Source organism: Podarcis melisellensis (genome assembly GCF_964234715.1).
Source record: "Podarcis melisellensis genome assembly, chromosome: 11".
Taxonomy (NCBI): domain Eukaryota; kingdom Metazoa; phylum Chordata; class Lepidosauria; order Squamata; family Lacertidae; genus Podarcis; species Podarcis melisellensis.
This window is the reverse complement of record NC_138543.1, coordinates 49,231,979-49,251,908: the sequence shown is the minus strand read 5'-3', so window position 1 is coordinate 49,251,908 and position 19,930 is coordinate 49,231,979. Positions and strand designations below refer to the sequence as shown.

Here is a 19,930-nt window from a genome sequence, read left to right as displayed (position 1 = left end):
GTTCCGGAGGTCCGTTCTTAACCTGAAACTGTTCTTAACCTGAAGCACCACTTTAGCTAATGGGGCCTCCTGCTGCTGCTGCGCTGCTGATTTTTGTTCTCATCCTGAAGCAAAGTTCTTAACTCGAGGTATTATTTCTGGGTTAGCGGAGTCTGTAACCTGGAGCGTATGTAACCTGAAGCGTATGTAACCCGAGGTACCACTGTATTCAATAATCTATCAGAATATAATAAAATTAACTCTCAAAAGATCAGCAAATAATAATTAAACAGAAATTCACTCTTAACAATTACAATAAATAATTACTAAACTATGATAAGTTAAAAATAACTGCAAGTCACAATGCATAAAATACCACACTACATACAAAACTATGCAATGGACAAAGAGGTACAATTTTTTTTATTTAAAAACATCTCTTCTGAATCTCCCAGCATTCAGCTTCACTGGAGGTCCACATGTTCTATTGTTACATATTTTTGTTAGAATACCAGCAACTTCACATACCAGCTCTTTAAGCAGCAAGAAATATCTATAATAATATTGCAAAAAAATCAGTTCCACTTGTAATCCAAACACATAAACCAGTTTAAAAGATCTTTCACCTTCACTTACTGGTAAATATTTCTGCAGGGCTGAACCAAATATCACCTGGGGGGAAGTTCCATAAGCGGGGTGCCAACACAGAGAATGCCCTGCCATCATCACCATTATTATTATTATTAATCATTTCTACCCTGCCCATCTGGCTGGGTTTTGGTACTTGGGTCCCAAATTGTTTAGGGCTTTACATGCCCTTGGCTTGGACTCAGTGAGTTGCCAATAACCAGAGTTGGGTATCCTTCCTGGTTTTCCTTTCAATGTAGATGGCAGGGGTCTCATATTGGTGGAAACTCTGACAGCTCTCTTTAAAATAAAAATGAAGCATCACCTGCACTTCCCTTGATAACAGGCCCTTTTTAAAAAAAAAAAAACAACAACACCTGAATCATAGAAACTGAGAGTTGGAAGGGACCCAAAGCCATTGAGTCCAACCCCCTGAAACTGTAAAAGGCTAAAGGAAGGGTGTGGCCTTCCAGATGTTGTTGGACTCCCAATCCCAGCAAATGTCAGGGATGATGGGAGTTGTAGTCCAGCAACATCTGGTGAGCCTTAGCTTCCTTGTTCCTGTGCTAAGCCTTGCCACTGCATACTGTACCTGAAAGTGTCCATTCATTTTCACAGCTGCCCCTTGTGTGTTCTGGGATTCAGGCCCAGAGCTGGAAGGCTGTGCTCACTGACCACAAAGCTCTTGGTTGTCTCGGCTCCAAACCGCCCCCCAAAGGCTTTGCTCGCCACAAAGTTCTCTGCTGTACCAGCTCCAAACCACCAACTCATGTCCATCTGTAGGCAATGATGTTTTAAGGGACGGATATTGGAGCCTGGAGCATCTTCTATTGTGCCAATGGCATTTGGGCAGGAAAACAGGTGCTACCCCGTCTCAGTCAGACCCAGAACCGCAGTTCAGTGGTACAGCACCTGCCTAGCATGCACATGTTCCCAGATCCAGTCCCCTCTCTCCAGGCAGGCCTGGGAAACCCCTGTCTGAAACCCTGGGCAGAGTAGACCATACTGAACTGAACTGGGATGGTTCAACTCAATGCAAGGCGTTTCCCTTATGTTCAGAGAGCAAATCTCCAGAATATTCCAGGATGGTGTGTGTTTGACACCCCCTGAGTGCTTTTGAATGGGACACCTATTTAAGGCAATAGGATCCACAGCTTCCTGCACAAAGGAAGCAGGCAGGATCAGGCAGCTTTCTATAATTTCCGGCAGGATCCACCTTTTTTTTTTTTTAACCCACCCCCATCCGCTGCCATTACAACGCTGCAGAGCTCATACCCTCCATATTTTTTTGTACTATTATTTTTTAATTCTTCATCCTCTCAGCGCTTAGCTCCCCTGTGTGTGCGTGTGCTTTGAATTAATCCTTTGGAGTGTTTGTGTATGTTTTCCCTCCCCCGCTCCTTAGCCACACCGCTCTCCCCCCACCCCACCCCCCACACACATACAAGCTCCATCCCTGATTTCTGGGTGTGTTAACTCCAATGTAGCTCTTTCAGCTCCGTGTGTGGGGTGTGTGTGTGTGTGTGTGTGTGTTCTCTCTTTCACCCCCCCACCTTCTCCGCCCCCAGGCATGAGAAGCTGCAAGATGGTCCGGGTGGTTAGTGTTCTGGGTCTGGTGATGCTCAGCGTAGCTCTGCTGATTTTGTCCTTCATCAGCTACGTGTCTCTGAAAAAAGACAATATCTTCACCACTCCCAAATACGCCAACACGGGAGTGCCACGAATGTACATGTTCCACACTGGATTTAGGTGAGTGCTTGAAATACATACATGTATATATTTAAATGTACATATATCATCTTCCAGGGGAGGAAAGAGCCAGTGAGCTGGGCGGAGGGTATGCATGCTGGAGAGGAAGGTTTAGAGGAGGGAAGGGTGTGTGTTGCGCGGGGGGGGGGGTAGATATTACTATTATTATGATCATTATTGGATCAACGCTCCGGGACACCCCCATTCCCCCACCTCTTCGCTTTTTGTGCCAGCAGTAAACTAAGCCCCCACCCCTCCCTTTTAAAAATCGATCAGATCGTGCAGAGGTGGGGGGGGGGTTGCCTCAGTGGCCAGAGGAAGGTGGGAGGTGAGGAACCCCCGGCTCCTATAGATATAGATAAAATATGATGCGGGTCTCTGACGAGAATCATGGTGGCTCCCTGCCCGGTTCATGTATATTCCATCATGGGGCGAGCTGATGGCGCAGGCGCCCTCTTTCCTCGGCTGGGAATGGGGGAAGACATCGGCGCGGCTTCCCCACCGTTTTGGGGACGGGTTGACAGATGCACAAACGCTCTTTAAACGCGCAGGGGGGCTAGGAAGGGTCTCCGATCGCTCCATTCCACCATTCCTTGCCTTCCCCCACCCCCACTCCGGGGTTCTGCACTGCCCCGCAGGTCTGGTGATGGAAGTGGGGAGGGGAGTCCTTTGTGTGATTGTGGCTTTCTTATTTTTATTTTAAAATGCATTTTTAAAAAAATCTGCTTGGAAGCGCTGCGCTTCCCCACCATCCCAAAGAAGCGCAGATTTACTCCCCGTTTTAGCGCCGGCAGATTAGAGGCACCCTCCTCTCTGCGCGTAGAGATCGGGCCCGGAGAATTAGGGGAGGGGAATTGCAGGAGGAAGGTGGATTTTCCAGGCAGGCAAGAGGCGGAAGTCGTGGAGACATGCTCTGCTGGGTCTTCCTCCTCCTCCTCTGCTGGTCCAGAGGCCGAGAAATGCCCCCACGCTGTGCAGACGTGGCGTCGCCTTGGCTCTTTGCAAAAAATAAGCCCCTTCCTAGCGCCCACACAAATGATTCTGGTGGGGGGCGTTGCTTGAAGTGGCCTCCTACCTCTGAGAGAAAGAAGAATTTTTAAAGTGAATGGAAACTTGAGGCTCCGACGTTATCTTTAGGAGGTCGCTGTCCATGGTGCTGAATTTGCATCCGCTCCCGTTCTGCGCCCCTCCGCCTTCACTCCCTTCCAAGCTTACTCTCCGCTAATGAACCGCCCAGATGCTAACGGCTCTGGCTATTCAGAATGTGGGGGGGGGGGGGTCAAAATCAGAGTTTGGAAGGGACCTCAAATGCCATCTAGTCCGACCTCGTGCTGATGCAGGAAATCCTGCAGAGTCCCTGTTCGGTGCCCGTCCACCCTCTGCTTCTAATTAAGGAGAACTCTCAGATCACAACATTTGAAAGGGCGGACCATTCTGTTTGTTTTCTACTTTTGTGCGTAGGTGCTGCCTACCAGAGGAAGCAGAGCTGAGCTAAATAGCCCACTACAAGGCAGCTGGATACCTTAATCTATATTCTGTGCGTGGGTCCCACTTGAAATGGCTTTTGCATGTTGTCTTCTCCATGCTGCCACTTTAATAAATATAGTGTTATGTAACCATAATGCTGTGGCTGCTTCTGGTGGCATCGTCTGCTGTCTAGACTAATGTGTGGACTGGCTCTTAATCATTAGAAAAATTGAAGTATTGGGGAAAATTAGAGGCTAACAGCATAATCAGATACATGTCGTCTCGGAGTTAAGTCTTCCTGAGTTGAGTGGGACTTACTGTTGTTTAGAGTTGCAGCCTAAAAGATGCTTTACATCAGGGATCGAGAATCTGCTGTTGGATTCCAGCTCCCATTAGCCCCAGCTAGCATGAGTGATGGGAGCTGATGTCCAACAAAATCTGGAGGGCACTATAGGCTCCTCACCCTTGCTTTATATGTTACATTTGTTCTAGTCACATGTAGATTGAAAGTATGATGTACAGGTGGGAAGAATGTACGCACTGGCACATTGGCAAAGCTAAGCAGGGTCCGGTATGGTTTCAAATTGGATGAGGGACTGCATGTTGAGATTCCTGCATTGCAGGGGGTTGGCCTAGATGACCCTCAGGTCCCTTTCAACTCTATGACTGCCTGTATGCATGCAGCAAGATGCTTAGGAAGGACTCTAGCTCAGTGGTAGAGTAGCTGCTTTGTTAAATCCCTGGCGTCTCCAAGTAGAGAATGGAAGATACTTCCATCTGAACAACCCTGGAAAGCAACAATCAATCAGTGTAGATAATACTGAGTTAATAGACCAGTGGTCTGGCTTAGTATGAGGTAGCTCCCTAAAGTACGTTCAGGTGAGAACACACAAACAATGATCTACACACAGGTTCCAAGCATTTTCATCCATGGATTTCCCCCCCTCTTTTTTTAATGCCATAAAATTTATACACTGCCTGAGTGTAGAAAAAGCCACCTCAAAGCGGTTGAAGATAAAACAGAAAAATTGGGGGGGGGGCGAGTTACAACCGTACTTACAAAAAGTTAAAAACTTAACAAAACTACAGAGATGAAGAAGGGCCAGTCTGCAGGAGAGTTTCTCTTACAGGTTCTAAAGATTTCAGAAATCTGCTCTGCAGTTCCCAGGAGTAGGGCTTTTTGAGTGTGGCTTCCTCTCTTGTGTGGAATAGCATTTGCTGCCATGATATGACAGACAACCACAATCTGCACTTTCTGGAAACAGCCGGAGACCTTTTTGTTCTGACAGGCTTTTCCAGCTGGATAAATGGGCCTTTACTTTGTTTGGTTTTAGTTTCTTTTTAGATGTATTTGCTGTTTTTCGCATTTTTATTATCTTTCATGTGCATCAGCTTGAGATTGTTGTTTTGAAGGCAAATAATAATAATAATAATAATAATAATAATAATAATAATAATAGGTGGGGTAGAAGAAGCAGTAGAGAAATAGGAGAGCATGAAGCACATGAATTCCTGGGGACAAGGAGAAGGCCAAAAAGAGTCTAAAGGAAGATGATTTAAAGTGGTAGCAAGCATAGTTTCAGGTCTCTAGCTTGCCTGTAGCATTCCATAGCATATTTTCCTTCCCACAACATATTAAGTGCAAGATTACATATGCAGCAGGATCTAATAGTAAACTTTCCATCACTTTGGACAACAGGAGCAATGCTTTCGAACCCTCTTCCTGTGGGGGAAGCGTCTCCCAGCACATGTACAAATAGCATGTCAGGAAGAATGAACAACTTGCCTCTAACATTTTCTCCAGGTTCTCATCTGGACTGGGATTTGGTGAGATACGTACAACCGAGGATGTTTAGATTCCAAGTGTAATGTGTCACAGAACATATCTTGTCTATTTGATGGTGGGGTGTCCTTGAAGACTTGTTTGCACTTCATTCTAGACTGTAATAGAATAGTTAATTTACGCCTTCAAGCTTCGAGTGAATTCACTGACGGTGTGGATATGTGATCCCTTTCAGGTCCCAGTTTGCACTGAAGTTCCTTGACCCTTCCTTTGTACCCAATACAAACGCCTTGAACCATGAGTTGCAGGATAAAGCTCCCAAATGGACATTCAACAGAACGGCATTTTTGCAGCAAAGGTGAGTGAGAACGAGACAAACCTAAGCCATCAGGCCAAAAGCGTGTTGTCATGTTTCTTTAAAAAAACAAAGCAATTGCAGTTGTTATTTAACTAATTATTTGGCAACAGGTAGTGTGTGCTCTTGGGAGTTTTAAAGATCAACCAGCCATAACAGTGATCTATGAATAAACGAGCAGTGCTTTGAGATGGGCTTCTGTGTTCAAAATCAGATCTTGTGCTTTTCTCAAATGTTTGAAAACAGTGCTTAAACCAATAAACGCTAAGCCCTTCCTATTTTGAGAAGGCATGTTTTTACCACAGACCTGTCGCTCAAGATGTGACTTCTTTCTGATCAGTATGTGAAAGTTGTATTGGATTTCTTTCTCACCTCCATGGCCTCCTAGCAACCCTGGCTCCAGTGTCAGGTTGTGTGGTGGTGCAGAAGTGCTTACCTGACCTCCAGTCCCAGCAAATGAGTCTATACTGCTTGCTGGAAGGGAGAGTGCCATGGCTGCAGAAAGGGCAGCATGGTACATACACGCCAGCAGGTACATTAGATTGCCACAGCCAGGGCGTTTGCATTGCACCAGGTTTGTCGCAGCCTCACCCCAGCCCTCCCAGTAAGCAGTGACAAGTCACCTGCCAGGAGGTTAGGTAAGCACCACCTCCCCACCATGCCATCTTCTTGTCTCTCTGACCCCCGTTACACTCTCAATGTGAGAGCAGCTCTGCCACAACAAAACTCTGCTTGCTGAGAATTCTGAAGTCAACAGAGAAAGTTGAAGGAGGATAGAAATCAATTGCGCACTGCAGGATCTGACTGCTTGCTCCATCCAGCGATGTGGGGTATAAAATTTCTCAGGGCTTTCTTTTTCTGTGGGAAATTTTCCCTTCCCGAAGTTCATTGGTATCAATGAATGGATTCCAGATGCGAATAGAATATTAAGCAATCTCGGCAGTTTCAAAGATGTAATTAATATTTGTCCGGTGATTATCCCCAGCAAGTATGTGAGTCAGCGTATATCGTGCGCAATTCTTTGGGTTTCTAACATTTATTAGTGCGTCAACAGTTTTCAATAACTTCGGGGAGGTCCCTTAGTTTTAAATGATGTAAGAGAAGCACATGATTCTCTTTGCAATTTTTACAAGTATTCTTTGCAATTCTTTGCAAAAAAAATTACAAGTATTCTTTGCAATTTTTGCAAGTCTTATGTATTCAAATAATACATAATTTAAGCCGTGCCTTATTTCTTCCCTTCAAAGAATTGTGGGGAATTGGGACAAAAATTAACAGGGGGTACTTTTTTGAGGGTAGGGGCTTTGTTTACTAAATTGGGGGGGGGGAGAGAATAACATCCTAAATTAAATCACTTGCTCGCACATCAGAAAACTGTCAGGTACAAATTACCCTGTGCAAGTTAGCTTAATATCCACAGGAAACATTTCCAGAAACATTTCCCCATATTAAATTTTTGCAAAACCACACATTGCTATATCCATTCATAGTTTGCCTCTCCTTATTTCTTTCTGTCCACTAATTTCCCCAAGGAGCTTAGAGGGGTTAAAAGGAGAGAGGGCAGAGGAGATAACCATTGATGAAAAAAGGTATCCAGGAACTTCTCCTTTCCAGTGTATATGAAATGGGTCTCCACCCCAACTTTCTCTTATCTTTTGGGCCAGGAGCCTTCAGAATTCTTAGCAGGCAGAGCCCTCACATTATTGGGAATGACCTTGCTCAGTGGTAGAGCATCTGCTTTGCATGCAGACGGTCTCAAGGTTCAATCTCTGGCATATCCAGGCTAGGAAATACCTCTGTCTGAATCCTGGAGAGCTACTGCCAGTCATTGTAGAGAATACTGAGCTAGATATGCCAACGGTCTGACTCTGTATAAGGCAGCTTCTTGTGATCCTATCTAAACCATCTTTCCTCTATGCCAAGAGCACACAACTTCAGCACCCGGTTATTGCATAAAAAAACCAAAATAATGAAAATGCTCTTTATTCCTGCTGTCTTTTATTAGTTTTGTTCCAAGTTTGTTCCGAGTTTTACTAAAGCAGACACTGTTATCTAATAGCGACCTGTTCTGTCTGAAATATAAACTGGGATGATGCAGCTGTGCTGCAGTGTTAAAAAAACAAAAAAAACCTACAAATATATTGGACCAACTGAATAGGCCAGTGCAGGCAGAATGTAGGCTTAATCTGCAGTTAAGTAATTGGGGGGGTGGCAGCTATGAGATCAGTTTATGATGTTATGTTTGCAGTTATATTTTATTTTATTCATTCTCGTAAATAAACTTGGAAATATGATTGAAGGGCAATGTGTGTGTGTGTGTGTGTGTGTGTGTGTGTGTGTACACAAAGCTGCATGCTTCCTCCTCCCAACTCCTATGTAGGAAGATAAGAAAAGTTCTGCAGGATCAGGCCAAATGCCCATCTTGTCAAACATACTATTCTCACAGTATCCATCTAGATGGCTATAGATGGGCTGGTGGATACAGAGGAGTGGTAGGAGGCACTAGCTGGGGAAAGCCCCCAAGGAACCCCCCAGGGAAGAGGACTCAGAGCCAGGGGATCAGTGTTGGGGTGATGATGAGTGGTCAGAGGATGAAGAGGGAGCAGGCTGGCAGGGGGAGGTATCAGAAGCTGAAGAGGCAACAGGGTTTAGTGAGCAGGAAGAAGCTGGGGCAGAGAGCAGTTCGGAATCAGAGGCAGAAGTGGAGGCTGGGGAGGAGTGGGGACATGCTGCTGAAGACGCCAGGGACTCTCCCCTTCCTGTTGTGACCAGTTCCTCTCCCCACTGGTCTCCCAGAACATACAGAGGAATGAAGAGGGCAGAGCAAAGAGAGACAAGACGAAGGCACCTCAGGTTGCTGGAGAAGGAACCAAGAGAGGATCCTTAGAGAACAGTGGGACATTCAGTCCTCACAACTGCCTCGTTGGGGCAAGATCTACTGGGAAGAGTTGCTGTGACCACTAGGCATGCACTATTTTGGGTTTCTTTGAATAAAGAGTTAACTTTACTGATGCCAGGTGTTTTGTTGCTCCTGACAAAAGCCTGCAAGCAAGACGGTGTTTCATCAGTGCATCTTGCAGGAGAAAACCCCATATTTTAACTAGCTTACGTTATGTGAAAAAGTCTCTTTCCTGGAGTAGCCGGTGGATGGGTGGATTCCCTGGACCACCCTCTGTCAGGGTAGAAAGTGTGGAGATCTGTTGGCAAAGAAGACCTGTCCTCAAAGCCATCTTTATTGCAATTGTGGAAACTTTCGTTGTGAGGGGCTGAAAAGGGGTGTGTCGCATGGGTGTATCAGGTTGGATCAGAAGAGACCTCGGATCCACAGGATCCCTAGCCCTCCTGTTCTCTTGACATGCCCCCAACAAAGGAGACAAACTGTGCCAGTCCTGGAGCAGGCACAGTTATTTTCCCTCCCTTGGAAACCAGTGGATTGAAGGGCAGAGGGGGAAACCTTCCAGTATGGCCAGCACAAGCCCAGTAGGGTTTAGTAAGTGGTGATTCCTCTACCAAGGACTTTTCCTCCTACCCACTTCTCTGTAAAAAAAAGGTAAAGGGACCCCTGACCATTAGGTCCAGTCGTGGCCAACTCTGGGTTGTGGCGCTCATCTCGCTTTATTGGCTGAGGGAGCTGGCGTACAGCTTCCGGGTCATGTGGCCAGCATGACTAAGCCGCTTCTGGCGAACCAGAGCAGCGCACGGAAATGCTGTTACCTTCCCGCTGGAGCGGTATCTATTTATCTACTTGCATTTTGACGTGCTTTCGAACTGCTAGGTTGGCAGGAGCAGGGACTGAGCAACGGGAGCTCACCCCATCGCGGGGATTCGAACTGCCGACCTTCTGATCAGCAAGTCCTAGGCTCTGTGGTTTAACCCACAGCGCCACCCATGTCCCCTCCACTTCTCTGTAGCATTGCTCTATTAAGAATTACATTGGCACAGACCTTAACCCCAGTTAATGCCAGACTGGATTTCCAGTTTAACCAGTGTGGCGATCACACAGGGTCCCCGGATGTTTAACGGTCTGTTGATCCCTGTGTCACCACTTCTTTGCTGCCACCAACCCGTTATTCTCGGGTAAAACACTGAGTCCAGACAGCTGTTAAAATTGAACCAAATAAACAAGCTTATTTTACAAACATTAACAAGTTTATGGTTTCTCTAATAATATTCCTGTCAGTTTCTTAACTTTAGTTTCTTTACCGGCCTATACCTTCCTAATACCTTCTGACTGATTATCTTAACTGTTTGGCTGACTCCTCTTAACAAATTCTCTCACTCTCTCACACCAGACTAGCCCAACCCACAGACTTATCCTCTCTGACTCTTCTAACTCCAGACTGACTTCTCAAGCACCCTAACTCTAACTCTTAACTCCTCCCCTTGGGTTCCCATTGGTTGGTCATTTTACAATTAGTTAACCCTTTCCTTATGAACCCAGTATGATGTCACACACCTAGTAGGGCAAACACCACAACCAGTAACCAAATTATTGTTAACAGGACTTTGTTCACAGTTGCTGCAGATGGATTTCTTAGCTGGTTAAGGCAAGAGGGGAGGATTTGTTCAGACTGAAAAGGGGGCTGCAGGAGATATCTGCAGCATTATAGCTCGCTATTGATCCCTTAACCTTGTTTCAGAGGGATCTGGCGCTTACAACCGCATGAGCCCAGCAAGCAACATAGAATGCCCTGGAATCACATACCGTATTTTTCGCTCTATAACACGCACCCGACCATAACACGCACGTAGTTTTTACAGGAGGAAAATCCGTAGGCATGCCACCCGTAGGCATTCCCTCCATAACACGCACAGACATTTCCCCTTACTTTTTAGGAGGGAAAAAAGTGAGTGTTATGGTGCAAAAAATACGTAATTTGCTCAACCAACAGGCTGTTCAAATGTGTTGCATGCTTTCAAATCCAAGAGCTTTCTTCTGTGGGAGTGGACATCTAGCGTCAAGTAAAATAAAATAAGATGGAATAAGGCACGGTGCTCTGAGGTCAATGTAGGTATGTTGACCATTGATTGGATTATAGTTTATTTGATCCTGCAAGGAGAAGAGGCTAGAAGTTGGATTACATGGCTTTTAAAATAGGGATGGCAAAAGGAAGCACAACAGCTTTGGGTTAGGAGTGTAATCACCTCAGTTTCCGTTTTGATGTACCTTGGTAAGGCAGGCAATAAACAAGGCACAATACGAAATTTCATTAAGTGGGCAAGAGTCTATTCAGTTTCAATTTGACTCTTCTTGTCAGAGGGGTCAAGAATATGCTGCGTTATTTCCATGGAACCTTTCTTCAACTTTCTATATATACTGTCGCGCTAGCAAATCCAAGGCAATTTTCTGTCAGATAAGCAAGTTCTAGATCTTATTAAGCTTTAAACATTTCAGGCCGGCAAGTCTGTAGGTTGCTCTGAGGGCCATCAGAACAGAGCAAAGTGAGGTCTGCCTAAGTGAGACGCCAGTAGGACGGTACACGCAAGGGAAACCTACCAACAAGCTGGTTTCCAGATTCCCCAATGTGCTGCAAACATAAATGTTTTTCAGGGGAAATGCACTGCGCCTAGATTGTGGAATGGCAAGATGTGCAGAGCCTTTGACTTGGTCGCTCTCCTGAGTACCCTCACCATCACTGTGGAGTGCATAGGTTGTTTTATTGTATTTTAAATATTTTGTTGGAAACTGTCCAGAGTGGCTGGGGAAACGCAGCCAGATTGGGTGGGGGGGGGTATAAATAAAAATGATGATGATGATGATGCAATGAAGCAGGAGACTTGCCAGCTAGAGGGCAGGAGGTGGTATAAATCTTGGTCTTTGGGGTCAGCCTAATTGCTATGCAATGAGTTTGTGTAACTGACTTCTATACTGCTCATTACGATTTGGAAAATAGTTTTGGTTTGAAAACTTGAACATACTGTTGCACGCCACGCCAGTCTCTGAACGGCGCAGAATTCCAGGCGCTTACCCAGGGTTTATGTTTCCTTTGGAATGAGGGACAATGGAGACTGTGGTGTCTTTATGATACATGGTTTATTTACACATATACACAGCCTGAGCCTACAAGGGAGGAGTTCACTGCATTTAATATCCCAATGGGATCTTGTTTCACCCTTAGCCATAGCCTCGGATGCAAGCAGAAATCAGGCATGCCTCTCCCTCAAAGGATTCAGCTTGCTTCTTCCTCCAGTTTCTAGCTTACACACACAACTAAGCTCTGGCCTTTGCTTTTTCTAACTACCAGCAAGTTGAGGGAGGGGGGGCCACCCATTTGCCGTCTGGCATAGAGCCACTTCCTTTGTACTCTTAATGGTCTGTTACCTAGGCTGTCACCTCACCAGAAAGCTAAACTAGCTATTCCAGAAATTTGAATTCTTGCTTAAGTTTTACAACTTGCTGGATCAAGGAATTAGAAGGCTTTCGGCATACGGCCTGCAAACCCCTTCTCAACTCATAAGTGTGCGCATGCTCTGCTTGTCAACCACTTTGCCAACCCCCCTTTCCCCATACCTGACCCACCCCCTCAACTATCCCCGCACAGCCTGCTCCAAGCCCCCCCTTTAGAGAGCAGTTTCTGAAGTGCCTCCATTATATCATGTTCCAGCTGTTTTTAAAGCCCTATACGGCCTAGGACCCTCGTACCTACAGGACTGCCTCTCCTGGTATGTCCCATGGAGGACCTTACGGTCTTCAAACAAAAACATCTTGGAGGTCCCGGGACACAGGAGGGTTAGGCTGGCCTCAACCAGAGCCAGGGCTTTTTCGGCTGTGGCCCCGATCTGGTGGAACGCTCTGTCACAAGAGACTAGGGCCCTGCGGGACTTGACATCTTTCTGCAGGGCCTGCAAGACAGAGCTGTTCCACCAGGCCTTTGGCCAAGGCACAGTCTGACCCCCTCCTTTGGTAATCCTCACAGAACTCTAGCCCAATGGTTGCCATTAATTTGATTTTAGAATGCTGTGTTACTTTTATTGTTGTTAGCCGCTCTGAGCCCGGCTTCGGCTGGGGAGGGTGGGATATAAAAAAAAAAATTTATTATTATTATTATTATTATTATTATTATGCAAGGTGCTTCACAGAACATCCCCCCCCCCATGCACTGCTTGCTCCCTTATCTGCCTGCCATTCTATCATCTCGCTGAAATTAGCATGGCCACCTATGCAGCTTGACAACAGACTTACATGGCCACCCCAAACTGCAGCGTGACAACAGACTTACATTTTTATGTATATAGGAAGAAACTGTTTGGTTTTTAGAATGTTGTAAGCCACGTTGTGGTCTCTGATGAAAGGTGGTCAATAAATGGAATAAGTAAATAAATGATTTTATTGGTGGCTGGAAGAGGTCGGGCAAATTGCAATGTGATGCCATTACCAGATGGGTAAGAGATGTTAAACTTTCCAGGAAAGATAGGATGAACTAAACAGAAGAATGCTGTTTTCAGTAGTATTCCTCTTTGGAGGAAGAGCAGCATATGCTGGTAGCAAATAAGTAATGAAATAGACCAGGTTGTTTAGTTTTCTCTTGATGATGAGTAAATGGAAACCATAATGGTATTTTTATTAGCCTTATTCGCTTTAGGAGAAATTTTAATATTTGCAAATTGACCTTATGATTCCCCAAATAGAATATTAAGAAGCTGTGTGTCTGCAAAGGGGAGACAGCTGAATGTTGCTTCGAGATGCCAAATGAGGATACTGGAAGCACTCACTTCAAAACTTTGAGCACATTATCGTTAATGACATTTAAGGATGACTTGAGAGTTCTGTGCTGATGATACAGGGAATGCGCACTAATGTTTCTTTGCAAAGCTCTTTCTTTCCCCCAGCAAGGTAATAATATAAGATAGTTTTGCAGTTTATTTCCCTTTGAAAGACTTCTATAAACTGTATTGCAATCAGGTAGCAGTCCCAAACCAAAATGCATTATCTTTGTGGTCTAGTAGAGGTTGACAAGCGTCGGTGGTCAGAGTCTCAATTACGTTCAATTACACTGGGCACAATTTTTAAGAAACCTTTTCTTTCTTTCTTTTTTTGCTGAAATGCATTTCTTAAAATAAAAAAGTCTCTAATCCTGGAAGCTTTTTCATTATATGAGACAGTGAAAGAGGGTCTTTGCAGCACCTTCTTCATAAAGTCTAGAGCAAAGGTGGGGTAACCTCAGGCCCAGAGGCAGGATGTGGCTCTCCAGGCCTCTCTGTCTGGCCTCCAGAACTCTTCCCAGGTCACACCCCCTCACTGAAGCTGCTTCACACACTCTTTTAGTGTTTTTGCCTGACTGGACCATGTCCTTAAGCCCTGACAATGCTTCTTGGCTGCCTGTAAAGGGACTCCTGACCATTAGGTCCAGTCGTGCCCGACTCTGGGGTTGTGGAGCTCATCTCGCTTTATTGGCCGAGGGAGCCAGTGTACAGCTTCTGGGTCATATGGCCAGCATGACTAAGCCGCTTCTGGCGAACCAGAGCAGCACACAGAAACGTCGTTTACCTTCCCACCGGAGTGGTACCTATTTATCTACTTGCACTTTGACGTGCTTTCAAACTGCTAGGTTGGCAGGAGTGGCTGCCCATATGGAGGAGGAAAAAAAGGGTGTGTGAGTTTATGTAGTGGGAGATTAGCAGACAAACCTAACAAATACAGATTCTTGCGAGTTAGCATGAGAATAATAATAATAATTTATTATTTATACCCCGCCCATCTGGCTGAGTTTCCCCAGCCACTCTGGGTAGCTCCCAATCGAGTGTTAAAAACAATACAGCATTAAATATTAAAAACTTCCCTAAACAGGGCTGCTTTCAGATGTCTTTTAAACAGACATCTTTTAGAAGAGGCTAAGTCCACAGAGCTACAGTAGTACCTTGGTTCGCGAATGGCTTGGCTCCCAAACGCCACAAACCCAGAAGTAAGTGTTCTGGTTTGCAAACATTTCTCCGAAGCCGAACATCTGACGCAGCTTCTGCTTGAGTGCAGGAAGCTCCTGCAGCCAATCGGAAGCCGTGCCTTGGTTTTTGAACCATTTCGGGAGTTGAACAGACTCCCAGAACAGATTAAGTCCGAGACTCAAGGTACCACTGTATATTGCTGAGATACAGATACTCAGACCATAGAAATGCAGTTGGTAGAGAGGGCTCTGTGTGATGTCATTTCCCATCATCTCCTGGAGAGGAAGGCGTATATAGTACTTCCTGTTCCTTTCTGTCTCTCTGCCCTGTACCTGATTGCCTGAGATTGGTTATACTGTAAATATAAGTATTTTGCTAGCATATTTTTTACTGCTACTGTTTCTGTGAACCAATGCAAGATTATAAAGTAAGTAAACCTTATTTTTATATGTAACTTTACACCTTGTTGCCTGGTTCATTGTTACGCAGGCTAAGAAGGGGGAAGCCAGCTTACAAAGTGAGTCTTTGCAGCCCAGTTCCTATGTTTTCAATTTCACTGCCAATAATGGGATTTTAAAACTCTGTTTAATGCACACATGTGGGCAGCTGGAGGGATAAATTGCAATTAACATATCCTCTCCTACCCATTAAAACCCTTCCCACACAAGCTAACCTAGTGCACATTGCTCCACTCACTTTTGCCTCTATCACTCTCATGTGGCCCCTGGAAGGTGGTTCCCCACCCACCTGGTCCACAGATATTAGGTTGGTTCTAGAGTTCACTCCTGACAACAAGGGGAGAAGTCAGCCGAAGTTGCTTCTCCCACTTTGCCAATGGGATCAATAGTCTTCCATGGACAGAAGCAGCCTTCCTTTGCGGATGGCAAAGTCTGGATCCAGCCCATTGTTTTTGAAGAAGGGCTCAGACTGACAGTATTTCTGTTGCTTCTTAGCACAGGATGGAAAGTATCTGATACTGGTGAATTATTTATCTTAATTTATAAATAGAAATCCTAGCCCACATTCCTCCAAAGCAGCTTAAGCAGATAAGTCTTATGCAGAGTAGATCCACTGAAATGAATGGGCCGAACCTAGGCACGTTCGTTAATTTCAGTGGGTCTACTCTGTGTAAACCCTATTTGAATACCACTCTATTAAATCGCACGCATATATCCCATAATAAAAACTAAAATGCACACATGTGTATATATTACATTACACAGAGCATCCAATTTTCTTTAAAGCAGCAATGTTAGAAGTGGTAATGGAATGAAAGCACATCCCCACAAATAACAGATCCATTTATGATATTCACTTTATTCCTCCTCCATTGTTTTCCTCCTCGTCATCATCATTGATTTATTAATTGTCTCCTTAAAAACTTAGTCTGTGTGATGTACACACTAATAATACAGTGGCACCTTGGTTCTCAAACGCTTTGGTTCTCAAACTCTGAAAACATGGAAGTAAGTGTTCTGGTTTTCAAATGATTTTTGGAAGCAAACATCCGATGCGGTTGTTGGCTATTGTTTCCTGGGCGCCTGCACCAATCAGAAGCTGCGCCTTGGTTTTCGAACACTTCGGAAGTCAAACAGACTTCCGGAACGGATTAAGTTTGGCGCTTTTGTTTTTGCTATTTATTTTGCGTTTTTGTTTTCAAGGTTTTTCGTTTAATTTGTTTTTGTGACTGTGTGGAACCCAGTTCAGCTACTGATTGATTGATTGATTGATTGTGTGACTGCAGAAATGGATAAAAGCCCCTCTCCAAACAATGACTATCATCAGTGCAGGGAAGAAAAAATTAATTTTTCATTTTTATCATCTACAATACTGTCTTACTTATTTTATAGTACAGTACATTGAACATTGCTTTCATTTTATGGATCAGTGGTCTCGTTAGATAGTAAAATTCACATTAAATTGCTGTTTTAGGGGTTGTTTTTAAAAGTCTGGAATGGATTAATTTGTTTTGCATTGCATTCTATGGAAAAGCACACCTTGGTTTCGGAACAGACTTCCGGAATAGATTAAGTTTGAGAAAGGAGGTACCACTGTAATTAGGTAAAGGTAAAGGTACCCCTGCCCGTACGGGCCAGTCTTGACAGACTCTGGGGTTGTGCGCCCATCTCACTTAAGAGGCCAGGGGCCAGCGCTGTCCGGAGACACTTCCGGGTCACATGGCCAGTGTGACATTGCTGCTCTGGCGAGCCAGAGCTGCACACGGAAACGCCGTTTACCTTCCCGCTGGTAAGCGGTCCCTATTTATCTACTTGCACCCGGAGGTGCTTTCGAACTGCTAGGTTGGCAGGCGCTGGGACCGAGCAGCGGGAGCGCACCCCGCAGCAGGGATTCGAACCACCGACCTTTCGATCAGCAAGTCCTAGGCGCTGAGGCTTTAACCCACAGCGCCACCTGTGTCCCACCACTGTAATTAAAAACTGTTAAAAACACAAAACAGAAAATACATTAAAACAAAACTAAAACCATACAAAGGCGATACTTGTGATTCCAAAACCACATACCTTTGTAGGACTATGGATAAACAAAGCTCTAATTCTCCCCTTGGATTCCCATCCCAAAGAATCCCTTAATACTGTCAACTAAACTAGTGGCTTCCAAATATTATACTCTGGAGGAACCCAGGAATGACACTTTCTGTCCCTTTGCTATAATTAATAAAGTCATGCCAGCAAAGTACGTAAGCACTTTGCAAGCCGTAACGGTGTGGTGGGAGGGACTTGATGGTTGATCTGGCTTTCCATTGCTGTGCATCACTGCCAGTTACCGAGAAGGGGAGCAGCAAAGCAGCAAAGATCTTGGTGGAAGTGCAGTGGAACCCATCCAATGCTCCCACTGCTGTGCCATCGCCAGAGGTATGGAGAAGCTTTGGCTCCCCAGACGTTGGTGAACTGCAACTCCCATCAGCCCCAGCAATGGCCAGTGGTGATGGGAGTTGTGGTTTCCATCTGGAGAGCCAGTGGTTCCCCAAATTTGCATTGTTGTTGTTGTTGTTTAGTCATTTAGTCGTGTCTGACTCTTCGTGACCCCATGGACCAGAGCACGCCAGGCACTCCTGTCTTCCACTGCCTCCCGCAGTTCGGTCAAACTCATGCTGGTAGCTTCAAGAACACTATCCAACCATCTCGTCCTCTGTCGTCCCCTTCTCCTTGGGAAAGCCCTCCATCTTTCCCAACATCAGGGTCTTTTCCAGGGAGTCTTCTCTTCTCATGAGGTGGCCCAAGTATTGGAGTCTCAGCTTCAGGATCTGTCCTTCCAGTGAGCACTCAGGGCTGATTTCCCTCAGAATGGATAGGTTTGATCTTCTTGCAGTCCATGGGACTCTCAAGAGTCTCCTCCAGCACCATAATTCAAAAGCATCAATTCTTCGGCAATCAGCCTTCTTTATGGTCCAGCTCTCACTACCATACATCACTACTGGGGAAACCATAGCCATAACCTGCATTACAGCATCTGAAACTCCTACAGGCTGTGAGAAACGGTGTGCAGTCGTACACCCCATCATATGGAAATTAACACCCAATACAGAGGGATTTGTTATTGTCATAGTTGTACCTACCCTGAGACCTGTGGATATAGGGCGGTATATAAATTATGATGGTGATGTAAGAGCCCTGCTATGTCAGATGAAAGGTCCATCTCTAGCCCACTATCTGGCTTCCCACAGTTGGCCAAGTAAGCAGATGTCTTCAGAAAGCCATGAGTGAGGACTCAAGGCCTTAGCCATCTCCCACTGGTGCCCCACATGGAGTGGTGTTTAGTGTCGTGCTGCCCCTGAAAAACAGAGGTTCCAGATAGCCTTCATGCCTAATGATAGATCCCTCTAATCCTCTTCTAAAGCTGTGTAAAGCTAGTGGCCATCATCACATCCTCTGGTAGCAAATTCCATAAATTTAAGTGTTACTTAGTTAATTAAACATGTGCTAGCCGTATGTTTAATTTTGATGATAAGTGGACACACACCCATTTCAGAATTAATCTACAGGAAGAGGGTTGATTGGTTTAATCCTCTAGATTTCCTAAAACTAATTCACTTTCACAGATGAATCCTAGATTGGAAAGGCTTTAGAGCCCAGTTTGCGAATGCCCAATGTCTTCGTTGGAGGCTTGTGCCCATTCTACGCAAATCGCAGGGAAAGTGGAAGTGCAGCACACACATACACACCCAGGGAAAAAAGGGTGCAGAATTGTATATACTTTGTATATGCTAATTTAGATGCAATTTTAGAAATAATTGGTGGTCGTCAGCTGAACGTTACTCAGAGTAGACCTGTTGAAATCAATGGACCTAGCTTAGTCATGCTCATTAATTTCAGTGGGTGACTCCCAGGCTGCTCACCTGGTCCTTCAGGGGCCCAGTTACCCCATTCAGGACCAGGGAGTCCTCCACACCAGCCCGCCCCCTGTCCCCCAGGAACAGTACTTCTGTCTTGTCAGGATTCAACCTCAATCCATTAGCCGCCATCCATCCTCTAACCGCCTCCAGGCACTCACACAGGACCTTCACCGCCTTCACTGGTTCTGATTTGAAAGAGAGGTAGAGCTGGTATCATCTGTATATTGATGGACACTCAGTCCAAACTCCCTGATGATCTCTGGACAGAAGTTTCCTGGTTAAAATGTCAGGGACAACCCGGGCGCACGGAAGCCCATATCGGAAGTGTTGATTTATTGGCAATTTTCCTTTTTTTTTAAAAAAAGGCTTTAAAATGTCATTTTATTTGGAGATTTTATTTTTAAAAATTAAAAAGCTTTTGTGTCCAGATTTTCACTTTTTGAAATATGGCAACCCTAAGCCCAAATGTGCTTCCACTTACATCCTAGGCAGTTGTGCATTATAGATCTTATGGAGCTTGGTTCTTCAAAGATAGCATAAAATGTTCTAAAATCTAAAGGAAGGATGACGGAGCTCATTCTGATGAATTGTCTCCTTGTTGACTGTCATTGTGGTTGCCAGTTATGCTAATACTTTGGCGAAAGTTTAGGAAATGGATGCAGGGTCAGTGTGGGGGCTGTGAGGAGATTTGACAAAGGGCATCAGAGATGGCGATAAGTGTCCATTTCAGCCA

The 19,930-nt window shown here is 45.1% G+C and overlaps 1 protein-coding gene across 1 annotated transcript in view; it reads left to right on the top strand.

Moving 5' to 3' along the window:
- The window catches only part of ST8SIA3 (ST8 alpha-N-acetyl-neuraminide alpha-2,8-sialyltransferase 3), a 44,279-nt gene that overhangs the window by 10,738 nt on the left and 13,611 nt on the right, over window positions 1-19,930 (top strand). The window contains exons 2-3 of the mRNA XM_081929894.1: window positions 2,175-2,355; window positions 5,841-5,963. Coding sequence (XP_081786020.1) covers window positions 2,175-2,355; window positions 5,841-5,963 — 304 coding nt within the window. The remainder of the gene's footprint in view (window positions 1-2,174; window positions 2,356-5,840; window positions 5,964-19,930) is intronic.